The sequence below is a fragment of the Coregonus lavaretus genome (assembly GCF_964263955.1).
Source record: "Coregonus lavaretus genome assembly, chromosome: 8".
NCBI classification, from domain to species: domain Eukaryota; kingdom Metazoa; phylum Chordata; class Actinopteri; order Salmoniformes; family Salmonidae; genus Coregonus; species Coregonus lavaretus.
In genome coordinates, this window is record NC_139995.1 from 49488699 (window position 1) to 49516465 (window position 27767).

The 27767-nt window shown below is 41.7% G+C and overlaps 2 protein-coding genes across 2 annotated transcripts in view; both read left to right on the forward strand.

The window, feature by feature from the left end:
- The first annotated feature begins 12475 nt into the window (after window positions 1-12475).
- Window positions 12476-17517, forward strand: LOC311133911 (uncharacterized protein). Its single transcript, XM_084167525.1, has 7 exons — window positions 12476-12555; window positions 13184-14368; window positions 14647-14873; window positions 15165-15323; window positions 15783-15834; window positions 16033-16204; window positions 16390-17517. The coding sequence occupies exons 2-6, from the start codon at window positions 13861-13863 to the stop codon at window positions 16185-16187; spliced, it is 1101 nt and encodes a 366-aa protein (XP_084023651.1). The 5' UTR covers window positions 12476-12555; window positions 13184-13860; the 3' UTR covers window positions 16188-16204; window positions 16390-17517.
- A 6155-nt stretch (window positions 17518-23672) lies between these two features.
- Window positions 23673-27767, forward strand: part of LOC311133310 (tensin-2-like) — a gene marked incomplete at its 3' end in the record, with an annotated part of 81104 nt that continues 77009 nt past the window's right edge. The window contains exons 1-2 of the mRNA XM_084166811.1: window positions 23673-23691; window positions 23952-23989. Coding sequence (XP_084022937.1) covers window positions 23688-23691; window positions 23952-23989 — 42 coding nt within the window. The 5' untranslated portion in view covers window positions 23673-23687. The remainder of the gene's footprint in view (window positions 23692-23951; window positions 23990-27767) is intronic.

The following is a 27767-nucleotide window of genomic DNA, read 5'->3' on the forward strand; positions in this document are numbered from 1 at the left end:
CCTTGACTTTTTCCAAATTTTCTTGAGTTACAGCCTGAATTTAAAATGGATTAAATGTAGATGTTTTGTCACTAGCCTACACACAATACCTAATAACGTCAAAGTGGAAATAGTTTTTACAAATTAATTAAAAACTAAAAGCAGAAATGTCTTGAGTCAATAAGTATTCTACCCCATTTGTTATGGCAAGCCTAAGTAAGTTCAGGAGTAAAAATGTGCTTAACAAGTCACATAATAAGTTGCATGGACTCACTCTGTGTGCAATAACAGTGTTTAACATGATTTTTGAAAGACTACCTCATCTCTACCCCACAGATACAGTTATCTGTAAGGTCCATCAGTCGAGCAGATTTCAAACACAGATTCAACCACAAAGACCAAGGAGGTTTTCCAATGCCTCGCAAAGAAGGGCATCTATTATAAATGGGTAGAAATTAAATAAAAAAGCAGACATTGAATTCCCTTTGAGCATGGTGAAGTTATTAATTACACTTTTGGATGGTGTATCAATACACCCAGTCACTAAAAATATACAGGTGTCCTTCCTAACTCAGTTGCCGGATAAGAAGGAAACCGCTTAGGGATTTCACCATGAGGCCAATGGTGACTTTAAAACGGTTACAGAGTTTAATGGATGTGATAGGAGAACACTGAGGATGGATAAACAACATTGTAGTTACTCCCCAATACTAACTTAATTGACAGAGTGAAGGGAAGGAAGCCTGTACAGAATAAAACATATTCCAAAACATGCATCCTGTTTGCAACAAGTCACTAAAGTAATACTGCAAAAAAAAAATGTGGCAAAGCAATTCACTTTTTGTCCTGAATACAAAGTATTATGTTTGGGGCAAATCCAATACAACACATTACTGAGTACCACTCTCCATATTTTCAAGCATAGTGGTGGCTGCAACATGTTATAGGTATGCTTGTAATCGTTATGGGCTGGGGAGTTTTTCAGGATAAAAAATAAATGGATTGGCGCTAAGCACAGGCAAAATCCTAGAGGAAAACCTGGTTCAGTCTGCTTTCCACCAGACACTTGGAGATGAATTCACCTTTCAGCAGGACAATAACCTCAAACACTCTAGCAATGATCAACAACCAATTTGACAGCGCTTGAACAATTTTTAAAAGAACAAATGTTGCACAATCCAGGTGCGGAAACTTCAGAGACTTACCCAGAAAGACTCACAGCTGTATTCGCTGCCAAAGGTGCTTCTACAAAGTATTGACTCAGGGGTGTGAGTACTTATGAGATTTCTGTATTTCATTTTAAACAAATGAGCAAAAATGTCTAAACATGTTTTCACGTTGTCATTATCGGGTATTGTGTGTAAATAGGCTGTAACAACAAAATGGGGAATAAGTCAAGGGGTATGAATACTTTCTGAAGGCACTCACTGTATTTCATTAACCAATATTTCATTGTGCCGACATGTAAATATGTGAAGTACAACTTAAAAAGCAATAGAAATGGGAAAATAACAGAATTTTCAAGTTTCTTTATGAAGGGGCTTATTCATAACAACCTATTCATATTATGCATGACAGATAGCTACAGTAAGCCTATTAATCTCTTCTCCTTCTACACAGACCCCTTGACTTTTTCCCCATTTTGTTGTTACAGCCTGAATTCAAAATGGATTTTTAAAATGTAATAATGACTCACCCATTTACACACAATTAAATTGTTTTTTCCGCTCATCAATCTACACACAATACCCCATAATGACAAAGCAAAAAAAAAAGTATACATTTTTGCTAATTTATTATAAATAAAAAACAAATATCACATTTACATTAGTATTCAGACCCTTTACTCAGTCCTTTGTTGAAGCATCTTTGGCAGCGATTACAGCCTCGAGTCTTCTTGGGTATGAAGCTACAATTTTGGCACACCTGTATTTGGGGAGTTTCTCCCATTCTTCTCTGCAGAACCTCTCAAGCTCTGTCAGGTTAGGTACAGCTATTTGCAGGTCTCTCCAGAGATGTTCGATCAGGTTCAAGTCCAGGCTCTGGCTGGGCTACTCAAGAACATTCAGAGACATTGTCTTGGCTGTGTGCTTAGGGTCGTTGTCCTGTTGGAAGGTGAACCTTCGCCCCAGTCTGAGGTCCTGAGCGCTCTGGAGCAGGTTTTCATCAAGGATCTCTCTGTACTTTGCTCCATTCATCTTTGCCTCGATTAGTCTCCCAGTCCCTGCCGCTGAAAAATATCCCCACAGCATGATGCTGCCACAACCATGTTTCACCGTAGGGATGGTGCCAGGTTTCCTCCAGATGTGATGCTTGGCATTCAGGCCAAAGTGTTCAATCTTGGTTTCATCAGACCAGAGAATCTTGTTTCTCATGGTCTGAGAGTCTTTAGGTGCCTTTTGGCAAACTCCAAGCGGGCTGTCATGTGCCTTTTACTGAGGAGTGGCTTCCGTCTGGCCACTCCACCATAAAGGCCTTATTGGTGAAGTGCCGCAGAGATGGTTGTCCTTCTGGAAGGTTCTTCCATCTCCACAGAGGAACTCTGGAGCTCTGTCAGAGTGACCATCGGGTTCTTGGTCACCTCCCTGACCAAGGCCCTTCTCCCCCGATTGCTCAGTTTGGCCGGGCGGCCAGCTCTAGGAAGAGTCTTGGTGGTTCCAAACTTCTTCCATTTAAGAATGATGGAGGCCACTGTGTCCTTAGGGACCTTCATTGCTGCAGAATTTATTTGGTACCCTTACCCAGATCTGTGCCTCGACACAATCCAGTCTCGGAGCTCTACGGACAATTCCTTTGACCTCATGGCTTGGTTTTTGCTCTGACATGCACTGTCAACTGTGGGACCTTACAGTGGGGAAAAAAGTATTTAGTCAGCCACCAATTGTGCATGTTCTCCCACTTAAAAAGATGAGAGAGGCCTGTCATTTTCATCATAGGTACACGTCAACTATGACAGACAAAATGAGAATTTTTTTTCCAGAAAATCACATTGTAGGATTTTTAATGAATTTATTTGCAAATTATGGTGGAAAATAAGTATTTGGTCAATAACAAAAGTTTCTCAATACTTTGTTATATACCTTTTGTTGGCAATGACACAGGTCAAACGTTTTCTGTAAGTCTTCACAAGGTTTTCACACACTGTTGCTGGTATTTTGGCCCATTCCTCCATGCAGATCTCCTCTAGAGCAGTGATGTTTTGGGGCTGTCGCTGGGCAACACAGACTTTCAACTCCCTCCAAATATTTTCTTTGGGGTTGAGATCTGGAGACTGGCTAGGCCACTCCAGGACCTTGAAATGCTTCTTACGAAGCCACTCCTTCGTTGCCCGGGCGGTGTGTTTGGGATCATTGTCATGCTGAAAGACCCAGCCACGTTTCATCTTCAATGCCCTTGCTGATGGAAGGAGGTTTTCACTCAAAATCTCACGATACATGGCCCCATTCATTCTTTCCTTTACACTGATCAGTCGTCCTGGTCCCTTTGCAGAAAAACAGCCCCAAAGCATGATGTTTCCACCCCCATGCTTCACAGTAGGTATGGCATTCTTTGTCCTCCAAACACGACGAGTTGAGTTTTTACCAAAAAGTTCTATTTTGGTTTCATCTGACCATATGACATTCTCCCAATCCTCTTCTGGATCATCCAAATGCACTCTAGCAAACTTCAGACGGGCCTGGACATGTACTGGCTTAAGCAGGAGGACACGTCTGGCACTGCAGGATTTGAGTCCCTGGCGGCGTAGTGTGTTACTGATGGTAGGCTTTGTTACTTTGGTCCCAGCTCTCTGCAGGTCATTCACTAGGTCCCCCCGTGTGGTTCTGGGATTTTTACCTCACCGTTCTTGTGATCATTTTGACCCCAAGGGGTGAAATCTTGCGTGGAGCCCCAGATCGAGGGAGATTATCAGTGGTCTTGTATGTCTTCCATTTCCTAATAATTGCTCCCACAGTTGATTTCTTCAAACCAAGCTGCTTACCTATTGCAGATTCAGTCTTCCCAGCCTAGTGCAGGTCTACAATTTTGTTTCTGGTGTCCTTTGACAGCTCTTTGGTCTTGGCCATAGTGGAGTTTGGAGTGTGACTGTTTGAGGTTGTGGACAGGTGTCTTTTATACTGATAACAAGTTCAAACAGGTGCCATTAATACAGGTAACGAGTGGAGGACAGAGGAGCCTCTTAAAGAAGAAGTTACAGGTCTGTGAGAGCCAGAAATCTTGCTTGTTTGTAGGTGACCAAATACTTATTTTCCACCATAATTTGCAAATAAATTCATAAAAAATCCTACAATGTGATTTTCTGGATTTTTTCTCTCTCAATTTGTCTGTCATAGTTGACGTGTACCTATGATGAAAATTACAGGCCTCTCTCATCTTTTTAAGTGGGAGAACTTGCACAATTGGTGGCTGACTAAATACTTTTTTCCCCCACTCTATATAGACAGGCATGTGCCTTTCCAAATCATGTCCAATCAATTTAATTTACCATAGGTGGACTCCAATCAAGCTGTAGAAACATCTCAAGGATGATCAATGGAAACAGGATGTACTTGAGCTCAATTTCGAGTCTCATAGCAAAGGGTCTGAATACTTATGTAAATAAGGTATTTCTGTTTTTTGTTTTTAATAAATTAGCAAACATTTCTAAACCTGTTTTCGCTTTGTCATTATGGGGTATTGTGTGTAGATTGCTGAGGAAGTGGTTTTACTTAATCCATTGTAGAATAAGGCTGTAACGTAACAAAATATGGAAAAATAATACTTTCCGAAGGCACTGTATGTCTTATATGTAATGTTATTCCATAGAGCCCATTATATGAATTTATATTTATGCAGTTCGTTGACAAGGACGGCCATTAATCAACAATAATTAGATGTCAGTTTGCATTGTGCCGCAGTTAAACCTTCAGATAGAAATGAATTATATAGAACAGATATGATTTTCATGCAGAATATGGAATTGTGTCTGCTCTATTTCTATCGGCAACGTTGTGAACGTTTCACCTCACTGAATGCACCCCAGGTGTGGACCTGAACATGTTTCTCTGGTGGCAATCGCTCTTCACCCCCCCGCTGTGTACAGAACTCATGGTGGCAGGTGTGGAGGGTCCTGCTGTGCCTCTCCCCGTCCCCCTCCCTCACGCCTGTCTCGACAGGGACTGGAGGGTCCTGGACTCCCCTGCTAAAACAGCCATCAGCATGTTGATGTTTTGCCTCAGGAATGCTGACAGGTGTGTGTGTGTGTGTGTGCACATTTTACTATACTTGTGAGAAACTAGAAGTCCTCACAAGAATAGTAAACCAACTAGAATTCAGAGAATTTAGGATTTTGAATGGGAATATATTGTTGGGGGGGTGGGGGGCGATGGTGTGTTAACTGTTTTTGTTCCCCACCCCCTGCTCTCTGCTGTGGTGTTATTCCTGATGGTTGGGCGGGATACCAGCTGGCTCTCCGAGGAGGTCCTGCTCCCCATGTGACTCCCACAGAACAGGAGGAGACCCTCTCCAGCCTCGCTACTTTTACTAACCACAACATCCCCTTGACATTCAGGTGACAGAAATGCCATGTCACTTTTTTGGGGAAGTGATGTTTTTGCCTTAATGGTTTGACTTCAGTTGGCCAGATTTAGTAAAACTCAGTTCAACTGTGCTCCTACCTAATCTCCAGCCATACATTAGTCCCCCGGCCATACATCAGTCCCATTTTTAACACTGTCCCATTTTTAAGTATGCCAGTGGGATCTAACTTAGGGATAAGAACATGGCTTTGAAAGAGCTTATTGTTCAAGCTTTTTACTATAACTTTTTCTGCATTTGGGAGTTTGCCATTTGGACTGGATTTGAGGGTGAGCATGATGTGTGTGTGTGTTGCAGGGTGGGGGTTTACACAGGTCTAAAGGAACAGTCATCATTGTTTTCAGTTGAGAGGGATATTAAGGGAAAGCATAAGAGAGAGGGAGAAGGCGAGAAATAGAGAGAATTACAGTACTGATGTCCTGTGTGTGTTCTCTCCCCAAGTAGAGTTTCAGGGTCCGGGTGGGTGGACAGGTTATTGGAGTGTGTGAGGCACTATCTAGTCGCTTCCACATGACATAGAGAGGGAGGAGAGGAAAAATGGTAGGAAGGAACCATTTCACTGTCTGCTCCCTTCACGTGCAAAGTCTGGGCAGGGTGTCGTAGTGATCAGCGCTATCTCATCGCTCCCATGTGAGAGGGGGGAAAGAGAGAGGATGAACACACACCAAGAAAAGGGGAAGGGCCTGATGTCAGCCTGACCAAAACAGCTGCCCCTCTCCCTGTAGAGAGAGCGAGAGGGAAGGAGTGGGGGAGAGCGAGGAGGAGGGGAGGGGGAACAGCTAGAGATAGGGTTGTAAGAAGAGATGGGGAACGAGACAGAGCAAGAGAAGGGTGTTGCTTTGAAGGTCGAGAGGGTAGTCAGAGGTGTAACAGGAGATGAGAGAGAGAGGAGGGTCTGTGCAGGCTAGAAGGGAGAACAGCTAGTGACAGAGAGAGAGGAGGGTCTGTGCAGGCAGGAAGGGAAGGGAGAACAGCTAGTGACAGAGAGAGAGGAGGGTCTGTGCAGGCTGGAAGGGAGAACAGCTAGTGACAGAGAGGGAGAAAGGGGTTAAAGTAAAGAGGGAGAGAAAGTGTGGAGGGTGTTAAAAGGCAGGAGAGAGAGAAGGGTGTTAGAACGGCAAGAGAGAAGGGACAGGAGGGGAAGAGAGAGGGCCCAGTGCTTGCTGAGAGGAGAGATAGGACAGCCAGGGAGAGAGGGAGTGGAGGCTGAGAGGGGTCCAGTCCTGGCAGATTAGAGTGAGCAGTCAGACAGCGGAAGGAAAGGGAGAGGGGTTTGGGAGGTGGGGGGGGGGCTAAAATAAGGTAGTGCCAAAGAAGCAAAGGGAGAACCCAGATTGAAGAAAAGAGAGGGGGTCCCTTTGAAAAGAAGAATAAGAAAAGGAGAGCAGGTCCTTGGGATAACTGACATAAAAAATAAGAGAGGAGTACTACCGTATCTATGGGATGTGTTCACAGTACCCAGCGTCACAGCGGAAAGAGACACGCTCCAGAACCTGATGGATCCACAAACATAGTGGTCCACGATGTCCCCGTTGAAATCCTGCAGCTGGCTGAGGTAAGCGAGGGACTTGTTGACATCTCTGCAATACTCTAAACGTTTAACCCTTCCGTGGCTTAGTTGGTAGAGCATGGCATTTGCAACGTCAGGGTTGTGCGTTTGAATCACGCTGGGGCTACCCATCGGAAGATGTGTGCATGTATTGCTGTAAGTAGCTTTGGATAAAAGCATCGGCTAAATGGCAAATTATAATATTATTACAATATTACCTCAGGAGACAATTTGGGGGACTTGAATGGGATATGAATAGATAGTACAGAATCATGGTCAATCTAGGTAGTTATACCACTTCTCAATTGATGGTGCTCTGAGTATCTCGCCTAATGCTTTTTGGAGTTGTCTTGTGACCCATCAACATGTAAACAAAACCAATGTTTCTAGCCAGGACCCCCAGTCTTAACCCATAATGTAGCAACTTCCACTTAGTCTATGGAGAATAAGCTGTTTGTGAGCACAACCAATAGCATTGACAGGGCATGTTTATGGATAGTGTCATGCAGGGGCGCAACTTTCACTGGGGACGGGGTGGACATGTCCCCCCCACATTCTGAAATTGCATTTTTGTCCCCCCCCCCCAGTTTTATCATTGGAATGTGATACAAAACGAGGCAACGGTGTGCTTTAGGACCATGCGGACGCCTCCGAGCGGTCGGGTAGGCTGTTTGGAGTGTTTATCCAACTGGATAAAAAAATATATATAATCATAATTGCCCCCCCCCCACACTTCTAAAACCAAATGAATGCCCCTGGTGTCATGTGCAATATAACAAAAACTAAATCACAAACGGTTCGGATTGAACTTCTAATCAGTGGTGTCAAAGTCAGTTCCTCGAGGCTAGGTGTGTGTGCAATCTTTTTTGTTCCAGCCCTACCACACTTGATCTAACTTAACACCCTGATTAGTTGAATCTGATAGCGTATATGGATAATTGTCATTTTAATCACAGTATCACATGGCATGTGGTTACAGGAGTTTGCTAATGATTTTTCCTCACTGTCTTTTGGACTCCGAGCAATGTATCATTCCATAGCTGTTGGCAGTATTTAACTATGTCAACCTGATTTAGCATGACACAGGACTTTGTTGGATGCTTTGACTACATTCATTGATATTAATGTTGATAAGAAATAGACTATAATTTCCAGTAGAGATATTACCTGGTGGAAATTGCAATCGGTGGCTAACTTAGTTATCTCTCTCTCACTTGCTATCTCACACACACACACACATGCAGACAGTAGGGCGTCCTTTACAGGGTGTTCTCTCTCTCTAGAAATGTCTTGTGTTTAGTGAAAGGTATTCAAATATCCCCGGCATTCGCCGCACGCCATGTCGCAAGTCCCATTTAGTTCGCTGTCAGAAGGCGAGAAGGGGTGATATACCGGTCAGGATTAAAGAGGTCAAATGAAAAGAGAGAGCGAGGGATGGCAGTCGTTGGGCCGATTGAAGGGTGTTACTCATGCTCCTCGGGGGTCAAAGTTGAAGAGGAAGTGGTGTCCGTTACGCTCCTATGCGTCGCGTCTGCTATAGCTATATTAAAAGTGACCACATATTGACATGGCTCCAGTGGGTCATTTTACTAGTCTGTTCCCAAAATGAGAACTGCATGTATGTACAACTTCACACCAGGGAGGGCTTGACATGATCAAGGTCTGTCATAAATCAGGTCCGGTTGTGACCGTTGACAAGGTCAACTTTGTGCTGTTATGATAATACTTGTATCAATGAAACGTGACCATTATGCTCAAAACAGTTGCGTCGACCAAAATGCAAATAGAATTCCAAAATTGTGTAGCTGGTCCGCACTCAAAAAGGAGATTCAAGATTTCTTTTTAGTATTTATTTCATTCAGGCAAACGTTTCGGCCTAAGCGTTCATCATTTAATCAGGGACTGATTTAGACCTGGATGGGGGCAATTAAATATTAGGTAGAACAGAAAACCAGCAAAGGTCCGGAACCTCAGAGTAAGATTTGAATACCCCTGAGCTACACTATGTACACAAAAGTATGTGGACACCCCTTCAAATTAGTGGATTCGGCTATTTCAGCCACACCCGTTGCTGACCGGTGTATAAAATCGAGCACACAGCCATGCAATCTCCATAGACAAACATTGGCAGTAAAATGGTCTAACTGAAGACCTCAGTGACTTTCAACTTGGCACTGTCATAGGATGCCACCTTTCCAACAAGTCAGTTCGTCAAATTTCTGCCCAGCTAGAGCTGCCCCAGTCAACTGTAAGTGCTGTTATTGTGAAGTGGAAACTTCTAGTAGCAACAACAGCTCAGCCGCGAAGTGGTAGGCCACACAAGCTCACAGAACGGGACCACTCACAGAACGGGACCGCCGAGTGCTGAAGCGCATAGCGTGTAAAAATAGTCGGTCCTTGGTTGCAACACTCACTACCGAGTTCCAAACTGCCTCTGGAAGCAACATCAGCACCAGAACTGTTAGTTGGGAGCTTCATGAAATGGGTTTCCATGGCCGAGCAGCCACACGCAAGCCTAAGATCACCATGCGCAATGCCAAGCATTGGCTGGAATGGTGTAAAGCTCGCCGCCATTGGACGTGTTCTCTGGAGTGATGAATCACGCTTCACCATCTGGCAGTCCGACGGACTAATCTAGGTCTGGCGGATGCCAGGAAAACGCTACCTGCCCCAATGCATAGTGCCAACTGTAAAGTTTGGTGGAGGAGGAATAATGGTCTGGGGCTGATTTTCATGGTCCCCTTAGTTCCAGTGAAGGGAAATCTTAACGCTGCAGCATACAATTACATTCTAGACTATTCTGTGCTTCCAACTTTGTGGCAACAGTTTGGGGAAGGCTTTTTTCAGTTTCATGACAATGCCCCCGTGCACAAAGCAAGATCCATACAGAAATGGTTTGTCGATCAGTGTGGAAGAACTTGACTGGCCTGCACAGAGCCCTGACCTAAACCCCATTGAACGCCTTTGAGATTAATTGGAACGCTGACTGCGAACCAGGCCTAATCGCCCAACATCAGTGCCTGACCTCACTAATGCTCTTGTGGCTGAATGGAAGTCCCCGCAGCAATGTTCCAATATCTAGGGGAAAGGCTTCCCATTATTCCCCTCTTATCAGGGACTGATTTAGACCTGGGATACCAGGTGGGTGCAATTAATGATCAGGTAGAATAACAAAAAAAGCAACAGTACTCTGGACCTCCGGGGTAGAACTTGAATACCCCTGATCTAGATTAAAAACAGTGGCATGGGTTTACACATACAAACACAGCAATCCATTTGTCTTCATATGTTGTATAATGTGTATTGTTTGTTGGGCAATGTTGTCTACACGTTACATTACTCCAACCCACAGGTACTGCATTGTGACCAATGCTCATTGCTCTCTTGTATGCCATTGCCAATGTTTGACTTGTGTTTATGTTTGAGTTGTTCATATCAATGTTTGAGCCAAAATAGGGGTCCTTGTTGACTAGTAGGTGGATTCCTCAATGGAGAGCGATGATTTGTCTTACACACACACTTTCCCGTTCCTATTCGGAGAGTTTCATGGCTATTTTAGAGGTGACACTCTTCTGATCATGGAAAATGGGGATATAAATACCAATACATCGTAGGAGCATACCTCGGGTTTCCCACCTGCTCCCGTCCCGGCTGGTGTGTGTTACCCGAAGCAGGTTACCTGACAGGTGCGTTCAACAAGGGAAATAGTTCGAAAGTAAGCTAACATATGGCATTTGTTAGCCGCGACGGTTCGCTAATAGTCTGAGAAGATAGTGTGCGGCGAACTTGTCTGTTTCGGGTCTAAACTGTCGTAAAAAAAAGAATCAAGTGGCCATGTAGACTTTCTACTGTATTTATTAGGAATAGCTAAGTCGTTATCAGTTTGAATATTGTCGCTAAAACCCCACAGTAATCCTTACAAAAAGTAACATTTTGGAATGTTAATTCAACTGATATTGTTACTCTGGCAACATGTTCGCTGCAAACAGAAGCCTTGTTGACGAGTTACCGTTCACACAACAACAACAAAAAACATCTACCAGAAGGTATTAATGAAATCCACTATGTATGAATCAATGGCACTGTCTGCTCCTCGCCCATCTCAATAGTAGAGGCTGAGTGCTTTGGGCCTGGAATGGTTGGAGATGTATGGGGAATGAGCTAGCCTTTGGCTTTCATGACAAAAGGGGTGGGGTGCTCAAATCCAGCAATTTCATAATAGTCATGCAAGTCTACCGCCCGGGACAACTGGGTGGATATGTTTGTTCTAAGACCCCGTACTCCCTTCCCAACTGAGTTTTCTGTCTTTTTTATAATTCTGAGGATTTTCAATCTTTCTCTCAGACTTTGGGTACTCCATTCCCGCTCCTCATTGAGCTAACATAACTAGGCACAATGTTTGTAGTTACCTTTGGGTCCTTTGAGACGGAATGGAGAGTTGAGAGAAGAGTTCCTATATTGTTTGGTACACAAATGTCCACTGGAAGAACCAGAAGTTAGGAAACTGAGTTGTCGCACTTCTTCTTTCTCATCACTAGGTGCTGCTATTGCCTAATGCTTTTCTCGCTGTTGACTGGAACCGGACTAACTGAGGTTTGGGAGCTGGAATGGTTGGAGATGCTTTGTGAAAAATGAGCTAGACTTTGGCAAGACTACCATATTATACTGTATCTCATTAACTATTTGCGAGGGTTAGAGGAGATCTCTGCTTATGAAAATGTAAATGTAATGAGCTCTTGATAAATATGGTCTAAAATCCTCAAGCGTCATCCTATGGCAAAGGGAAAGAAATCCAAGGTTTGTGTTTAATTTAGGACAAATCACAATCATATGTGGGGGGAAAGTGTGTAGGGATGATAGTACTGAATTGTGCTTGAGTGTGTAACATAATGTGAGTTGATTGTCAATAGTGATGTAACACAGCCCTTCTGGGACAGACATTCCACTTCCTATTAATCAAATTCAAGTTATTACAATTTGCAGTACCTCTTGCAGTGGCAGGAGGGTACGGATATAATACATTGAGGTTAGTTGAGATTTCCCTTATAAAAATTATTTTTTATATAAATCAATGGAAATTGGAATTACATAAAATCTTATTAGTCAAATAGGCTGTGTTAGTGATCATGTGATCATAACTTTTATTTACTTCAGCAGAACTTCGCGCATTTTTTTAAAGCGAAGGTGGCAGCGATTGAGAAACAAAACAGTCGCTCGCTTTATCTCGCCCGGGGCACCAGTTGGACGACGTTTCACATTGAGACAATTCCATTGGTTATAAAGTAATATTCCTCTCACCCGGGGCACTGGGCGAGCTGAAATGAACTCACCAATCGATGCATAAGCGTAGTAGCTAGCTAGCTATGTGAACAGTATCTTTGGTCAACACTAACGTTAGCCAGTACAAGCTTTGCTACCGGAGCTGGACGTGGAAATGTGATTCGGATTATGTGGTAAGGAATGAAAATAATAAATATGACATACCAGAAGAAACCAAGTTACATGTTTCAGTCGATAAATTAAGTGGATTGGAAAGGAGCAAGTATAATTGGTCCATTCGGCGCTAGCTACCTAACGTTAGCTAGCTAGATAAATATCTTGAGCTGGCTGGCCATGCATTTTGGTAAAATAGCTGGTAGCTAGCTAACGTTAGCTAGCTAGATAAGATGTAGTTTTTATCATATCTTTGTAATGATATTTGATAAATCAACCAGTGATTTTTCTTTAGAATTAGTTGGTAGGGCCAAACTATGACATTTATTAAGAGATTTCGAAAATGATATAGCTAGCTACTAGTAGGGCATGTCAATCAGGAATGGCATCTGTAATGTTTAAAGTACCAAGGCCCACAATAGGTGACAGAAAAAGTGGAAAGGTTACCCATGGCCGCATCGGTGGGCATGAACCCTTGTTATCAAAAGAAGATGAGGAAGCACTAGTGCAATACTGTAAATACTGTTCATCAGTGGGGTTCCCCCTGACCAAGCCCAGAGTGATGGCCTATGGCACTGCCTTTAGGAGGAAAATAAACTAAGGAGATGACATCAAACCATTAGGCCAATCATGGTGGTTGTTTTTCAGACGGAGGCAAAACCCAGAGCATGCAGAAGGTAGACATCAGTAATAGATGCAGAGCCAACCAGGCCACAAAACCTGTGGTGACTGAATACTTTGAGCTCCTGGAGAAGACGCTGGAGCAACATGGGTTGAAGGATAAACCTTATCAGATATACAACTGTGATGAGACAGGGTTCCAGATGGATGCATCTAAAATAATGGTGCAAGGACCTAAGGGCTCAAAGAAGAATTACATCCAGGCAACTGGTACACGTGACCGTGTGTCAGTACTGGCTTGCTTTAATGCGTCTGGTGAAGATGTCCCCCCTTTCATCATTTTTGGAAAGAGATTCCCAGGAGGACCTTACACCAAGGGAGGTCCTGCTAATGCTCTCTATGGCACATCACCATCAGGATACATTGACAATGAACTCTTCAGGAGGTGGTTTGTGAATAATTTCATCAAGTATGCTGTGAAAACACGTCCCCTGCTGCTGGTGTTTGATGGACACAAAAGTCACCTGGATCCGGAGGTGATTGAGGCGGCAAGAAAAGAAAATATTGTGCTCCTAGTTCTTCCTCCAAACAGCTCTCACATCCTGCAGCCCCTGGATTTGACCTAATTCTCTGCTTTGAAGACTGGGTTTTTCAAGGTGGCTGGAGACCTTTGCCACTTCAAAAACTCCTTAGTCATTTCCAAGATGGCCTTTCCAATGGTTCTCCGTCAGCCGTACCAGCAATGCAAAGAGCGGAAGATCGTAGTCAGTGGGTTCAGAAAAGCTGGGATCTTCCCCTTTAATCCCAGTGCCATAGATTCGAGTAAAAGAGTTCCCTCGACATCCAAAAAGCAAATGCCCCAAAAGACTGCGACTCCCTCCAGCCCAACTCCATCAGCGCCACCACCACCAACAGTAACTCCCAGCAAGTACATGTCCCACCCCCTGGTGGCAGCAGGACTGATTGATCCAGAGTTGGCTGAGATCTTGACAGAGATAGATAATCAGAAGAAGATGACGCCAAGTAAGATAAAGGCCCAACTGAAAGCTAGGGTTATTACTGAGGAAGAGTATGAGAGGGAGATGAAACTGGAGTCGGCAAGGAAAAGAAAGCGGGCCCAGACAAGAGACAGCAAGACACCGTCTCCTCGTAGCACAACCCCCCGACGCAGCAGAGAACCCCCAACCAGCCCTGCTACTGTATCTCCCACAGGTAATTATCATCAGAAATGTTAGTTCATAATTCCTGACTGAGAAATACTGATGTTAATGATCTGGAGTGGCTCATGAATGTTTTGGCTAATTATCATGAAATATATGTAGGCATGTTAATCATGCTTTTAGCTGTTTCAACTCACAAGTTATTAGGCTGAAATCCTCACCATAAAAATCCCACCGACGCCATCAATGTACACCCCTACCATACTTAATTTCACTACAGTCAAATTTAGCTAAAGTGCCCATCTCTCTGCTATGTTTCTTGTCTGACAGTCAAACAAACGAGTAAATCCAGTAGACCTCGGAGCAGGTCACGTCAGAACACTCCTTTAGTGTGTGAAGAATCTGAGGAGGGGAGTGACAGTGAACTTGAAGCTGAACAACAAAAGAGCAGAGGTCCTCAAGCCAAGAGGGTTGGGTTGAGGCACAAGAGATTGGACTATGTTGATGACAACTCCAAGAATGATGATGATTATGGTATCAACCAAGCCTCAGCCAAGGTAAGGGGAAATGTGATCATGTTTCACCTGACTGATTTGGAATGGGGGTTCTTCAGATCTTGGAATTTTTCAATACTTTGACGTTATTGGCTGTTGTGATATTTTGAACAAAGCTTTGAACAAACAAAGAGATGTATTGAATCTGCTATAATGTACCCAACGTTAGGACCCTGAGTCTACGCATTTAAGCTATACTGTAAATATTCCCTTAGATATTCGCCTCAGCCTAATGTTTACATTCAGCAAAGAGCAGAACTTCACTGGAATACTAATACACTTTATTCCCTGCAGACAATTTCTCCCCTGAAGAGAGTATTGCCAAACACACACAAAAAGATTGAGACAGTACACAGAAATATGTGGCGACCATGTTCAGATGATGAGGATTATGTTTCTGAGATCTCTGACCTTACCTCAACAGATTTTGAGGACAACGAATATGAACAGAAGGCGAGTTTAAATTCATTTGGATGATATAGGTTAAATAAGAGCTGAGAAAAATCCATATCGCGATGAATTGCCTGAACTGATGTGATAATGATAAATAGAAAGATACGTTTATAACATTCACGTGCACCACAGTTATTTTTTTTCAATTATCCTTTAAACTACTACTTCTAGTTTGATGGTTGTAGTCCCAATACAATCACCCATATTAGCAAACTTATTTCATTTCAAACTTCACATTTCTCTAGTATAGGCTACTTATCGTAATAAATGATATCATCATAATGCCTGCGAAAAGTGACGGTGTCGATAATTTTAGTTTTATCGTCCCAGCTCTAGACTAAATATTGGCTGTGCATAGCAGGTTGTCATTCGTTTCTAGACTTATTGAGATTATTGTAATGTCATGTGAATTATGGTTTCTTAGTGGCAGATATTAAATTGGCCCCTGTTGGATTACAGATTGAAGCAATGAGGAAAGCAAAGAGAAGGCGTTTGATGCAAAGTAAAAAAGGTGAGTTTTTTTTGTCAAGACATTGCAATTTAGGTTGTGTAGATCCGGAACAAACAACAATATTAAAACTGCAAGGTAGCCTAATAAATACTTTCACAGGGCGCTGTATGTGTTTTTACAGCAATGACATAACTCTTAATATATATAGATTTTTTTTTTACTTGTGTATTTTTCATTTTCTCTCACTTTTGGTTTAAGTGGCGCTTACAGAATCAGAGTCAGATGATGACATCACCGATGACAGTTCGGATGACGAGCCCTTGGTTAAGAGGATGACCAGGAAGCCATCAAATGAGGAGCTGAAAACGACAGTGAAGAAACTGGTGGACCATGTCGACCTGGAGAAACAATGAAGGACATTTTCAAGAGGGTTGGTCGTTCTAATCCTTTATGAACACCAGTTCATTGAGTTCATACATTGAATTCTCACACATTTCCTCATGGGTGAATTGAGGATATACAGTGTATCTTTTAAGAACCTGATAGATTAACCATTTAAAAAAAACAATATAGTCATTACTTATGTTTTACTTATTCTCTTACGATGGGTTTCAGGTTTTTAAAATGTACCCTCGTCATGACCTGTCAAACAAGAAGGCCTACATCAAGGAGACAGTGAAAAGGGTGATTTCCTTTGTACCATGTTGGACCTCCCATTGCCATAAAACATTTTTTTTGCCATAAAATATATAATATTTACAGTAACACATCTTGAATACATTTTAATAAGGCTGTACATCTACAGTATAAAATATAAGGTATGAGATGTGCGATTATTATTCTAGCTTTGAATGGTTGTATTTATTGTCCATGGTTGAATATGGTTTCCAGCTGTGTTACTCTTATTGTGTTTTGCCTTTTGTTTTTCAGTTGCTGTCTCAGTGAAGTCTTTGGAGTTCTTCGCTAATCACCACCTCCCATAGAAATGAAGTGTTGCTATTCAATGGCTGACTTACATGATCAACTGATGTTACTTTTCTGTTTTCCATCCTGTTGACTACACTGAGTGTATTTATGTATATATTTTTTATTTATTTTACCTTTATTTAACTAGACAAGTCAGTTAAGAACAAATTCTTATTTACAATGACGGCCAAACCCGGACAACGCTGGGCCAATTGTGCGCCGCCCTATGGGACTCCCAATCACGGCCGGTTGTGATACAGCCTGGAATCGAACCAGGGGGTCTGTAGTGACGCCTCAAGCACTGAGATGCAGTGCAGTGGTATATTGACCATATCAAATCACATTTTATTTGCCACATGCGCCGAATAAAACAGGTAACCTTAGTGAAATGCTTACTTACAAGCCGTTAACCAACAATGCAGTTTTAAGAAAATAAAAAAAAGTGTTAAGTAAAAAAGAAAAATAGCAAATAATTAAAGAGCAGCAATAAAATAACAGAGTCAATGTGCGGGGGCACCGGTTAGTCTAGGTAATTGAGGTAATATGTACATGTGGGTAGAGTTAAAGTGACTATGCATAGATAATAAACAGAGTAGCAGCAGCGTAAAATGACAATGCAAATAGTCCAGGTAGCCATGATTAGCTGTTCAGGAGTCTTATGGCTTGGGGGTAGAACCTGTTAAGAAGCCTTTTGGACCTAGACTTGGCACTCCGGTACTGTTTGCCGTGCAGTAGCAGAGAGAACAGTCTATGACTAGGGTGTCTGGAGTCTTTGACAATTTTTAGGGCTGACACCGCCTGGTATAGAGGTCCTGGATGGCAGGAAGCTTGGCCCCAGTGATGTACTGGGCCGTACGCACTATCCTCTGTAATGCCTTGCGGTCGGATGCTTAGCAGTTGCCATACCAGGCGGTGATGCAACCAGTCAGGATGCTCTCGATGGTGCAGCGGAAGAACTTTTAGCACACCACATCTGGCCTTATTGCTTAAATAATGTATACAAGTACTATTAACTACTAATCTGTAACTACAGTATCTCAGGCTCAGCCAGACAAAAATACTTATGTTTCTGTTGTACAATGTTGTATAAAAAATGGCCTCTTGTCTGTTGAATGAGGGTGAGATGTGCGTGGTCTTTGTTTTTTAAAATAAAAATGTGAAAACAATTCATGAATTCTTTGCTTTCTCTATTCTGTGAGCTTAGCTACAAATATTCTCAAGTCATCTTGATGCACCCCCCTGTTCAAGTAATTTACATTTTGATATTGTTAGTTTAACCTCAAACTAATTATGGATTCAATATTCAATGCATTATAGAACAAGCACATGCATCTAATATGTGTTTAAAACACTGGTCTCTATTAATGGTCCATTCTATACCGTTTGCATGCAAGCTAAGCAGCTGTCAAAGTGCTGTCTGTAATGGATTCTCTTGACTGCGGGATTCTGTTAGGCTATTTGCACATTCATAGTATTGTAGCCTAGGACGGGTGGATTGGCCATCTGGCATTTCTGGCAAATGCCAGATGGGCTGGTCCATTTTTAGCCCAGTGGGCCTGTCTAACTTGGGTTTTTTGTGTGCAAAATGAACATTCTCTGGCTAATAGCGGGGCCCTTAAGAAGAAAATGGGCCGGAGAGGGGGCCTCGAGGGGGGGGAAAATGGGCTGGTTTGGGGTCCTCAAGGAAGAAAATGGGCCAGTGTGTTCAGAAGTCCAGGCTCGATTTCTGGTCCCAGTCCGGCCCTGCTAGGCTAGAAAGATTGACAGAAAACAAGGACAGTCTGTTCCTTCTCAGTTTTATTATTGTTGCAATGTAACATCTCCCCAACCGGCTGATTTACTGTATAACAAAACATGTCATAGTAATGATCAAATCTTTTTCTCTCATGCTTTTTAGGCTACATACTCCATGTACTTGTTGCATATATGTCGCACTTTATATTGAATATGTTGCACACATTGTTCACTGAGGTTGAAATGTAGCCTATGTTACTTTATCTTAGTTGTAAAAATAAAAAAATTCCAGTCATCTTTTTTAATTAGAAATAAAACATTGTATTCTATGTTATTTAAAAAATGATTTTACTCATCAATGATAATGAATGGCCAAATCACTTGTAACAGAGGAAGTTCCTCCTCTCCTTATAGTCCCTGGTTCGCCAAAGCTCTCTCTCTCTCTGGCCAGGGTCCAAGCGGAGGTGTTGCGAGGGTCAGTGGGGCAGGCTTCCCCCGGTCCAGGCCTGGTACTTCAGGGGTCCCTGTTCACCAACATCCAGAAGCCACCAAAAAAGCATGGACCGGTCCGTCTGGGCCCCCTTTAAATGAATCTTTTTCTGGATCTGGAGCGGCTCAGTCTCAGACAGCAAGCTGGCGAGGTCCGTGATCCCTGCAGTGCTTCAGAGCCTCCTTCCACATCTTGTTCTCCATATTTAGCTACAACCAGGCCTGCCCTGAGAACAGTCTTGGTTTCTACTGATGCGATGCTGCTTGGCCAAAGCAGGAGCGCTTTGGGGAACCAAGAGACTGTGAGGAGAGGAGGAACTTCCTCTGATAAGTGATTTGGTAATTCACTATCAAGTAAAATTCTTAGGATACAATTAGGATGGACAGTATTATCATTATTATTTAATAATTGTAACATGTATAATAACATTTAACATGTCATCTTTATTTCCAATTCAAATAATAAAGTTAACATGATATAGTTTGTTTTTATGATTCTAACCGCCTTTACCAAAGGCTCATTATCTTCCTCTTTTGAGGGGGATTCAAGACATCTTAAGTTGGTTAGAATAGTGAAATCAATCAAGATATTTGAACAGTTTAAATCCCTTGAGATAGAATGAAGGTTTCCTAAATTGTTTGGTACGCGAATGTCTGCTGCAATGTGGCTACTCTGATTCTCATGTTGGAGACTGAGCGCTCTTCTCCTTTTTTGCCACTAGGTGCTGCTATTTTCGAATATTCTACTCTCATTTTGGCCTTGTGAGGGAATACAGTGTGCACAATTGATCATATTGTAAATGTTTTTTTAAATATTTTAACCAAATGAATGTAGTAATATTATTCACATTGACCTACTTCAGAATTATGTAGATAAAGATGTAAATATACATATCTGAATCAATCAGACAATTAACCCTTAGTTTGACCTGGCCAATAGATTCTTGCGTATCTGCTTTGTTGTTGACCTGACTCTGCCTATGTCGGCAATAGATCTGAAAGAGCGCACATTCGAGGAGAGCGACATAATGTAAGCAATGATAAATGCTAAGATGTATGGACGTCATTAATGATACATGAACAACAAAACAGCTTTTAAAAGAGGACCAAACCGCGAGATGAGTAAGGTAAGAGGACTTGTAGTGTATTCATATTTATCATAGCCTAACTTACTCTTATTCATCAATATATCGACAATTTAATTGAAAAACACATTGGCTACTTGTGTCTGCTGCTAACACAAGTCACTACGGTAAACACTTCTGTGTTATATATTAATGGCGAACTTATGTGTCTGTAGGCTACTTCTGTCATTTTTAAATTGCTTATTATCTGTTTGCAAAAACGAGTGACTCCCAATTTCTACCAGTTTGCCAAATTATTGTACTCTTACCAAAACGGCTATCCTAATACCCTTCGACAACCATGTACGTCGACTCCATTCAACAGTATAACTGTTAGAGTGCAATATAACTGTAGTATGCTGCAAATACACGTCCAAAATAACAGTTTTTTAAACTGCAGTAATTTTGCAGTGTAACCGCAGTTACAGTGCAGTATAATTGCAGTTCAACTGCATTTATTCTGCAGTTACTGCATCCAAAATACCACAGTGGACTGCATTTACTGCACTTTTACTGCAGTTTAAAAACTGCAATCTTTTTTTGTAAGGGATAGGCTAGTATAGCATCTCATATTACACTACAATATTATTACGTGTAGAATTCTTGTGAAATATTGTATAATTCCATTTTTATTAAACTTTCTATCCACGTTTACAGTTGAGTTTGAGTCACTTGAAATTTCTGGATGCTTCCCACATGCCTTACATAAGAAGTCTAATTTTCCATGGATGGAAAGCATTAGTTACAAATGAAACAAGTTAAGTAGGTTGTCTTTGCCAGGGGTGTAGGCAAGTTCACATAGTGTGTCCACCAACCAAATCTGTTTCCAGATTAATCAGCTAATTTCCCTTAGCATTGACTATTCTTTTAGAACACTGGAGTTTGGACACAGAATTGCATAACTGAAATTGATTTCAGAAGACCGCACTGAGTTATATAACAGTATACAGGCTGATCTAATAGATCGCATAGTATCGAACGTGAGGGAGAGCGACCGAGACAGACAGAGATGGGAATAGAGATAGAGAGAGATGGGCATAGAGACAGAGAGAGATGGGCATAGAGACAGAGAGAGACCGAGACAGAGAGAGATGGGCATAGAGACAGAGAGAGATGGGCATAGAGACAGAGAGAGATGGGCATAGAGACAGAGAGAGATGGGCATAGAGACAGAGAGAGACAGAGACAGAAAGATGGGCATAGAGACAGAGAGAGACAGAGACAGACAGAGAAAGATGGGCATAGAGACAGAGAGAGACAGAGACAGACAGAGATGGGCATAGAGACAGACAGAGATGGGCATAGAGACAGAGAGAGATGGGCATAGAGACAGAGAGAGATGGGCATAGAGACAGAGAGAGATGGGCATAGAGACAGAGAGAGATGGGCATAGAGACAGAGAGAGATGGGCATAGAGACAGAGAGAGATGGGCATAGAGACAGAGAGAGATGGGCATAGAGACAGAGAGAGATGGGCATAGAGACAGAGAGAGACCGAGACAGACCTAGATGGGCATACAGACAGAGAGAGACCGAGACAGACAGAGATGGGCATAGAGACAGACAGAGATGGGCATAGAGACAGACAGAGTGACACATACAGAGCTCCCGCTCCCCATGCTGTTAGTGACACACACACGCACACACACACAGAGAGTCATAATGACAGATCCATCCATACATACATTCTGATGCGTCCAGTCCCAGTTAGTGGCACTTTAGTAAACGTGCAACGGGACCACGACTTGAACAGTCTGGATACATATCAATCAATCATTGAATAAATGTTCTTTGTATCTATTTTCACACTGTGCTCTGGCAATCTGAATGTCAATAGGATGGTCACTATGCTATTGAACATGCTTCAACTAGACATGTTAAAAGCATGCCATGGGCATCATCAGTGGTCTACATAAACTATTCATCCTGATTGAACACACACTCACACACACGACATATAAATAATGTCTTAAGCATACATTATGCACTTACAAAAGACCAATTAATGGTCTATAAAGCTTTTACATCCTTTACTCAACATGCAATGGCTTTAAATCACGGCAAAGCTACATAGAGTGTGATTGTGCGTCCTCTCAGAATTTAGGATGGAGGAAGAGAGGGAGGGGCAGTCAACGGAGAGGTGTGCCTTGTGATGGAGTGAGTGAATAAATAAAGGTGTTTGCGAAGGTGTTTCTGAGGGAGTTAGAGAGACTGTGAGGTGGTGTTTTGGGTGTCTAGTTAAAACCTCTCCTGTTCTTGAGATAGACAGAAAAACGCAAACTTCAGAAATGCTCTTTCAGGCCAGAGAAATGCACCAGCCATTTAGTCAGAAGACAAACCCCTGTGTTTGTTGCTGGAGTTGGTGTAAGTTGTTGACACAGACTACACTCTCCTCCTCCCTTCTCACTCGAGGATAGATTAATGAGCTAATGTAGTTCACATGCAGTCAGATGCTACTGCTTTAGGAAGGTGTTGCCGCAACGTTCTCGGACGTTTGGCATACCTTGCTTTTTACCCGAAATCATCTGAGAGTATGAAAAGCATAAATCATGGATTATGAGGCAGGAGAGGATGTAGATTTTATAGAGTTACACCCTAACAGAGACTGTTTAGGTAGGTGTGTGTGTGTGTGTGTGTGTGTGTGTGCGCCCCTCTTCTCTCCTCCCCTCCCCTCTCCGGCTCCCAAACTTCTTGTGATTTGATTCACATAAAAGCTTTTCAAGTTGTATTGCGACCCACAAATAAGCAAAGCCATGTTTCCAGCCAGCCACAACTAACCCAGGCTTTAGCCACAAACATCAGTGAGTTCCGATCTGCCATTTGTAAAACACTGTTCTAGATTTGACCTTTTTTTGTTTTTAGTGTCCTAGATTTAATAATTGAGGTTGGGGGTCTGCAGAGGCGTCTGTTGATAGTGCCCGCCTGGTGCCCACTGTCCACCATAGGTTTCCACTGAAAGGGCGCCCATACTGCACTGTGCCAGACATCACCTCTCTTCCTGTTCTGAGGAAAATAGGAGAATTGGCCTCTTTTGCTCCTCTCTCTCTCTCTCTCTCTCTCTCTCTCTCTCTCTCTCTCTCTCTCGCTCTCTCTCTCTCTGTCTTTCTCTCTCTTTCGGTAGTCTCAATCCCTCCATCCCCTCAACCTGTGACACAAAGTGTTGTGACAGAGTGGGTGTGGACATAACCACACACACACACTCACTCTCTCTGTATATATACACCTTAAGCATAGATGAGCATAGTATCCCATACCACACTCACACAGTCTCTATCCATCACATTTTCCATGAGCAGACAGACACTCTTCTGGATGTCAGTTTTGAGCACCAAGATTTCCCCATTTCCCTGTATACTATGACTTCTGTACAACATTTGACAAATGGTATTTGGATGCAGTCTCCATCCCTTTGTGTTTGTCATGTCATGTTATGTTATGTTACGTTATGTTGCGTTATGTTAATGGTACTGAAAGCCTGTTTGTGTTCTGTTACAGCTTGGTAAAGGAGCCGGGTCCCATTTGTTCACAGAGAAGAGCTTTAGGAAGAAAGGACCATGTGAAGTGTGTAGACAGAACATCGACATCCCTGGGGCTTTCTGCATGGGTGAGTACAGAGGATAACATCATATTTACATTTTGGTCATTTAGCAGACACTCTTATGCAGAGTGATTTACAATTTTTGCATTCATCTTAAGATAGCTCAGTAACACAAACGCATTCACGTACAACCATCACACACACGCACACACAGACACACACACAACACCCCCCCCCCCCCCCCCCCCCACACACACACACACACACAAACACACACACACTTAAACAACCCACTCTCACACAGTTATTTTTTGTCCTCGTTGCAGAGTGCAAGACAGCCGTTCATAAGAGATGTGAAGCCAAGGTAGGTATCTTTTAAAAAATCTGTAAATCTGTTCAGGAAGGGCTTTGAGTTTGGTAAAAAAGGTTCAACGTTGAAACCTCTAAAAATGTAACATTCAGAGGGAATTCTATGTACTAGCCTAGCCTCGTTCTAGGTCTGTTTGTGCTGTCTTGCTATGGTTACTATGGTTATTAGCACCAAGACAGCCCAATAAAATCTAGGACTAGACTATCAGTGGCCTAGATGTATCTATGAGAGGGAAGCTGTCAAAAACTACTGGCTATGTTTTTGAAGGATGCCAAGTAATGTTGTTACCTCTTGGCATGCTTGGTGAGCATGGAAGAAGTAAAGGGGATGTAATGGTACTGCGCGGACTACTTTATTACATGGCAAGTGGCCCAAAATGACTTTGGATTATGGGCTCTATGTAGTGCCAGCAGTTCCTCTAGTCACATTTCTTGAGGACTGAATCGACTGTGTGCACGTGCGTATTGTATGTGCATGCGTGTAAAGCTTAGTACACAGACTTAGTACACAGACTTAGTACACAGACTTAGTACAGACACAGTCAGGGTTAGGGTTAGTTAGTCAGTCAGGGTTAAGGTTAGTGAGTCAGGGTTATGGTTAGTCAGTCAGGGTTATGGTTAGTCAATCAGGGTTAGTGGGTTAGGGTCAGGGTTATGGTTAGTCAGTCAGGGTTATGGTTAGTCAGTCAGGGTTATGGTTAGTCAATCAGGGTTATGGTTAGTCAATCAGGGTTAGTGGGTTAGGGTCAGGGTTATGGTTAGTCAGTCAGGGTTATGGTTAGTCAGTCAGGGTTATGGTTAGTCAGTCAGGGTTATGGTTAGTCAGTCAGGGTTATGGTTAGTCAGTCAGGGTTATGGTTAGTCAGTCAGGGTTATGGTTAGTCAATCAGGGTTAGTGGGTTAGGGTCAGGGTTATGGTTAGTCAGTCAGGGTTATGGTTAGTCAGTCAGGGTTATGGTTAGTCAATCAGGGTTAGTGGGTTAGGGTCAGGGTTATGGTTAGTCAGTCAGGGTTATGGTTAGTCAGTCAGGGTTATGGTTAGTCAATCAGGGTTATGGTTAGTCAGTCAGGGTTATGGTTAGTCAATCAGGGTTAGTGGGTTAGGGTCAGGGTTATGGTTAGTCAGTCAGGGTTAGGGTTAGTCAGTCAGAGTTAGGGTTAGTCAGTCAGGGTTAGTGGGTGTTATGATGAGTTTCTGGTATTGAGAAGTTCAAGATGCAAGAATTTACTTAGACATTCTGTGGAGATTTTACCAAGTATTTATTTGATCACGAGCCTTGCCCCATTGTCAGTTGAACTGCCCACACACACAAATCTCACATCTTTTATACTCTTGGTTACACATTTCTTCAACCACATCTGGCCATCGTCAATGAGCACTACCCCTTCTATGTCATGACCTCTTAACCCCAAGCAGGACATTCCCTCCGGACATCATTCTAATATAAACCCCACTATCTTCCTTGGACAGATTGGAATTTACTACCCCAGACTTAGAGTCACCCAGAACCACTCATCCATACTAACTTTAAACTAGTTACACACTCATATGAAATGGCCCCATATCCTCATCATATCAATCCATCTTTTTTTTATGTCTATGGTAAGTAACAATTCATTAAATATAACATTACTTAACCCCCAACACTTCACATAAAATTCACATAAAATCAAATGTTCTCCAATCAGTAGTATACATATATGATTAGATTCTTAACTATGCTAGATAACTGACCCATCATCTTATACATGCTACCAAGAAAAACATTCATAGAAATAAATTGTAACCATAATGACATCATCCCCACAAATACAAAGATACATGACCATTACAAAGTTACATGGATATTATAATCTGGACACATGAATATAAAAATAACAAAACGTCCGTCTTCGTCATCCATGCGCAGTCAGATGAACCCCAAGCTTGTCACTGGTCACTTGGGGCGCTATCTGATCTACTGAGATAGTCTTCTTTCCAAATCTTCAATCCTGCAAACTTTAAAATCCACTTTATACATTTCCAACTTAACATTCCTCATTCCCCAATCAACATTATCAATGTACTCTAAACTGTAATAACATATAGATGAATAATTTATCCTTTCTCTCCTTGCATTTATATTGACTGATACATCTCTATTCATTCTCCTAATACCTTCCTATATGTCTCTAATATTTTCCATAGCTTTATTTAAATTCCCAATACCTTCCTAATCTTAATGTCCAACATGTATCCCCCATATAATCACATACATTCCCTCTTTATCTACTATAATAGCATCCAATGCTATGTGATTATCACTTACATAGTCTAATGAGTAACATCTCAGACCCAATTGCTTAAAAACTCATGATTGTTAAAATATACAATGTTCAACTCCGACTTTGTTCTCCTATCATTCCTGATATAGATACATATTATAACACTCTATTTTCACTCCCTGTTAAATCATTACATCCCTCAACTATTCATGCTTTAAGAATTCAACCAAAATCAGATCATATAAAAATATCATAACCCCATGATAGTAACCAATTAAGTACTTGCCTATCAACATAGATATGTACCACTCCAAACATCCATATCAATATCACCCAATATTTCAAATGTATATAATGACTAATATGTTAATATGTTAACCCAATTAATCAACATTATATATTCATGATTTCATTCACAATCCTCACCTTAACTTCCATGTTTGAAACAGTATGATTCAACAATGCCTACTCAAAATAAATCATATAAGTGTATCCTAAGACATTACCATAATGTGTCACTGTTTTAACCCATAATATCTATAGAAAACATTTCTATACTAATACATACTAATGATTTACTTAAATCACTCATTCATGTTATAAATTATAACCAACCAAATCACTTAACTCAACCAAATTTAAAATGACAATTGTTATTGATTCACTATATCCTTATCAATGAAAATTAAAACCCTCAACTTTATCACCCATTACAACTGTCAGAATGTGCACTTATATTAACATACATTATAAACATCCATAATTCAATTATGACTTTCCTCATCCTGATAATAAATACATATTATTATCTCAATGCATTCTTAATACTATTTATTTAGCAGTGTATATACCTACTACCCAAATTAGCAAATTTAGATAAATCCAATTTTATTATCAACACAGCTAAGCAACCCCTCTTTCTCCTGGCACTTAAATCTTCTGGCGTCTCTTCATTATGTTCTTCAGACATCTTCACATTTCAAAATGACTTGCCCATGACAATGTCACAACTACAATGTCTCATTAGATTCACCACCAACTCCACAACCTCATTGTCTTGTTCATTTGCCAACCATTATGCCCACAACATTAAAAGATGTTGCATTTGAACATATATCTCTCCATTCTCACTTAATGGTGTACTCCTTTCCCACTCCTTCGAGATTACAACATGAGAAAATCCTTTGATATCTTTGATTGGTTGTTGTAGACCAATTGCATTTAGAAGTGGTATTTTACAAAAACATCTTCAACGCCTCTGATATTCATCTTCAGCCAGTTCATAGTTTGTTACTTTTATTTATTTAGGTTCACACCATGCTAGGCCAAATTATCCCTACTATGCATCAAGACACCATCTATATTTACCTCACTAGAAGACAAACATAACAGTTTAATTGATAACATTTCTAATCCAATAAATCCATACAATCATTGACCATATGACAAGTTATTATGTTTTAACAATCATACTTAATACCAATTTCTAATATACTTCCCAATTTCTA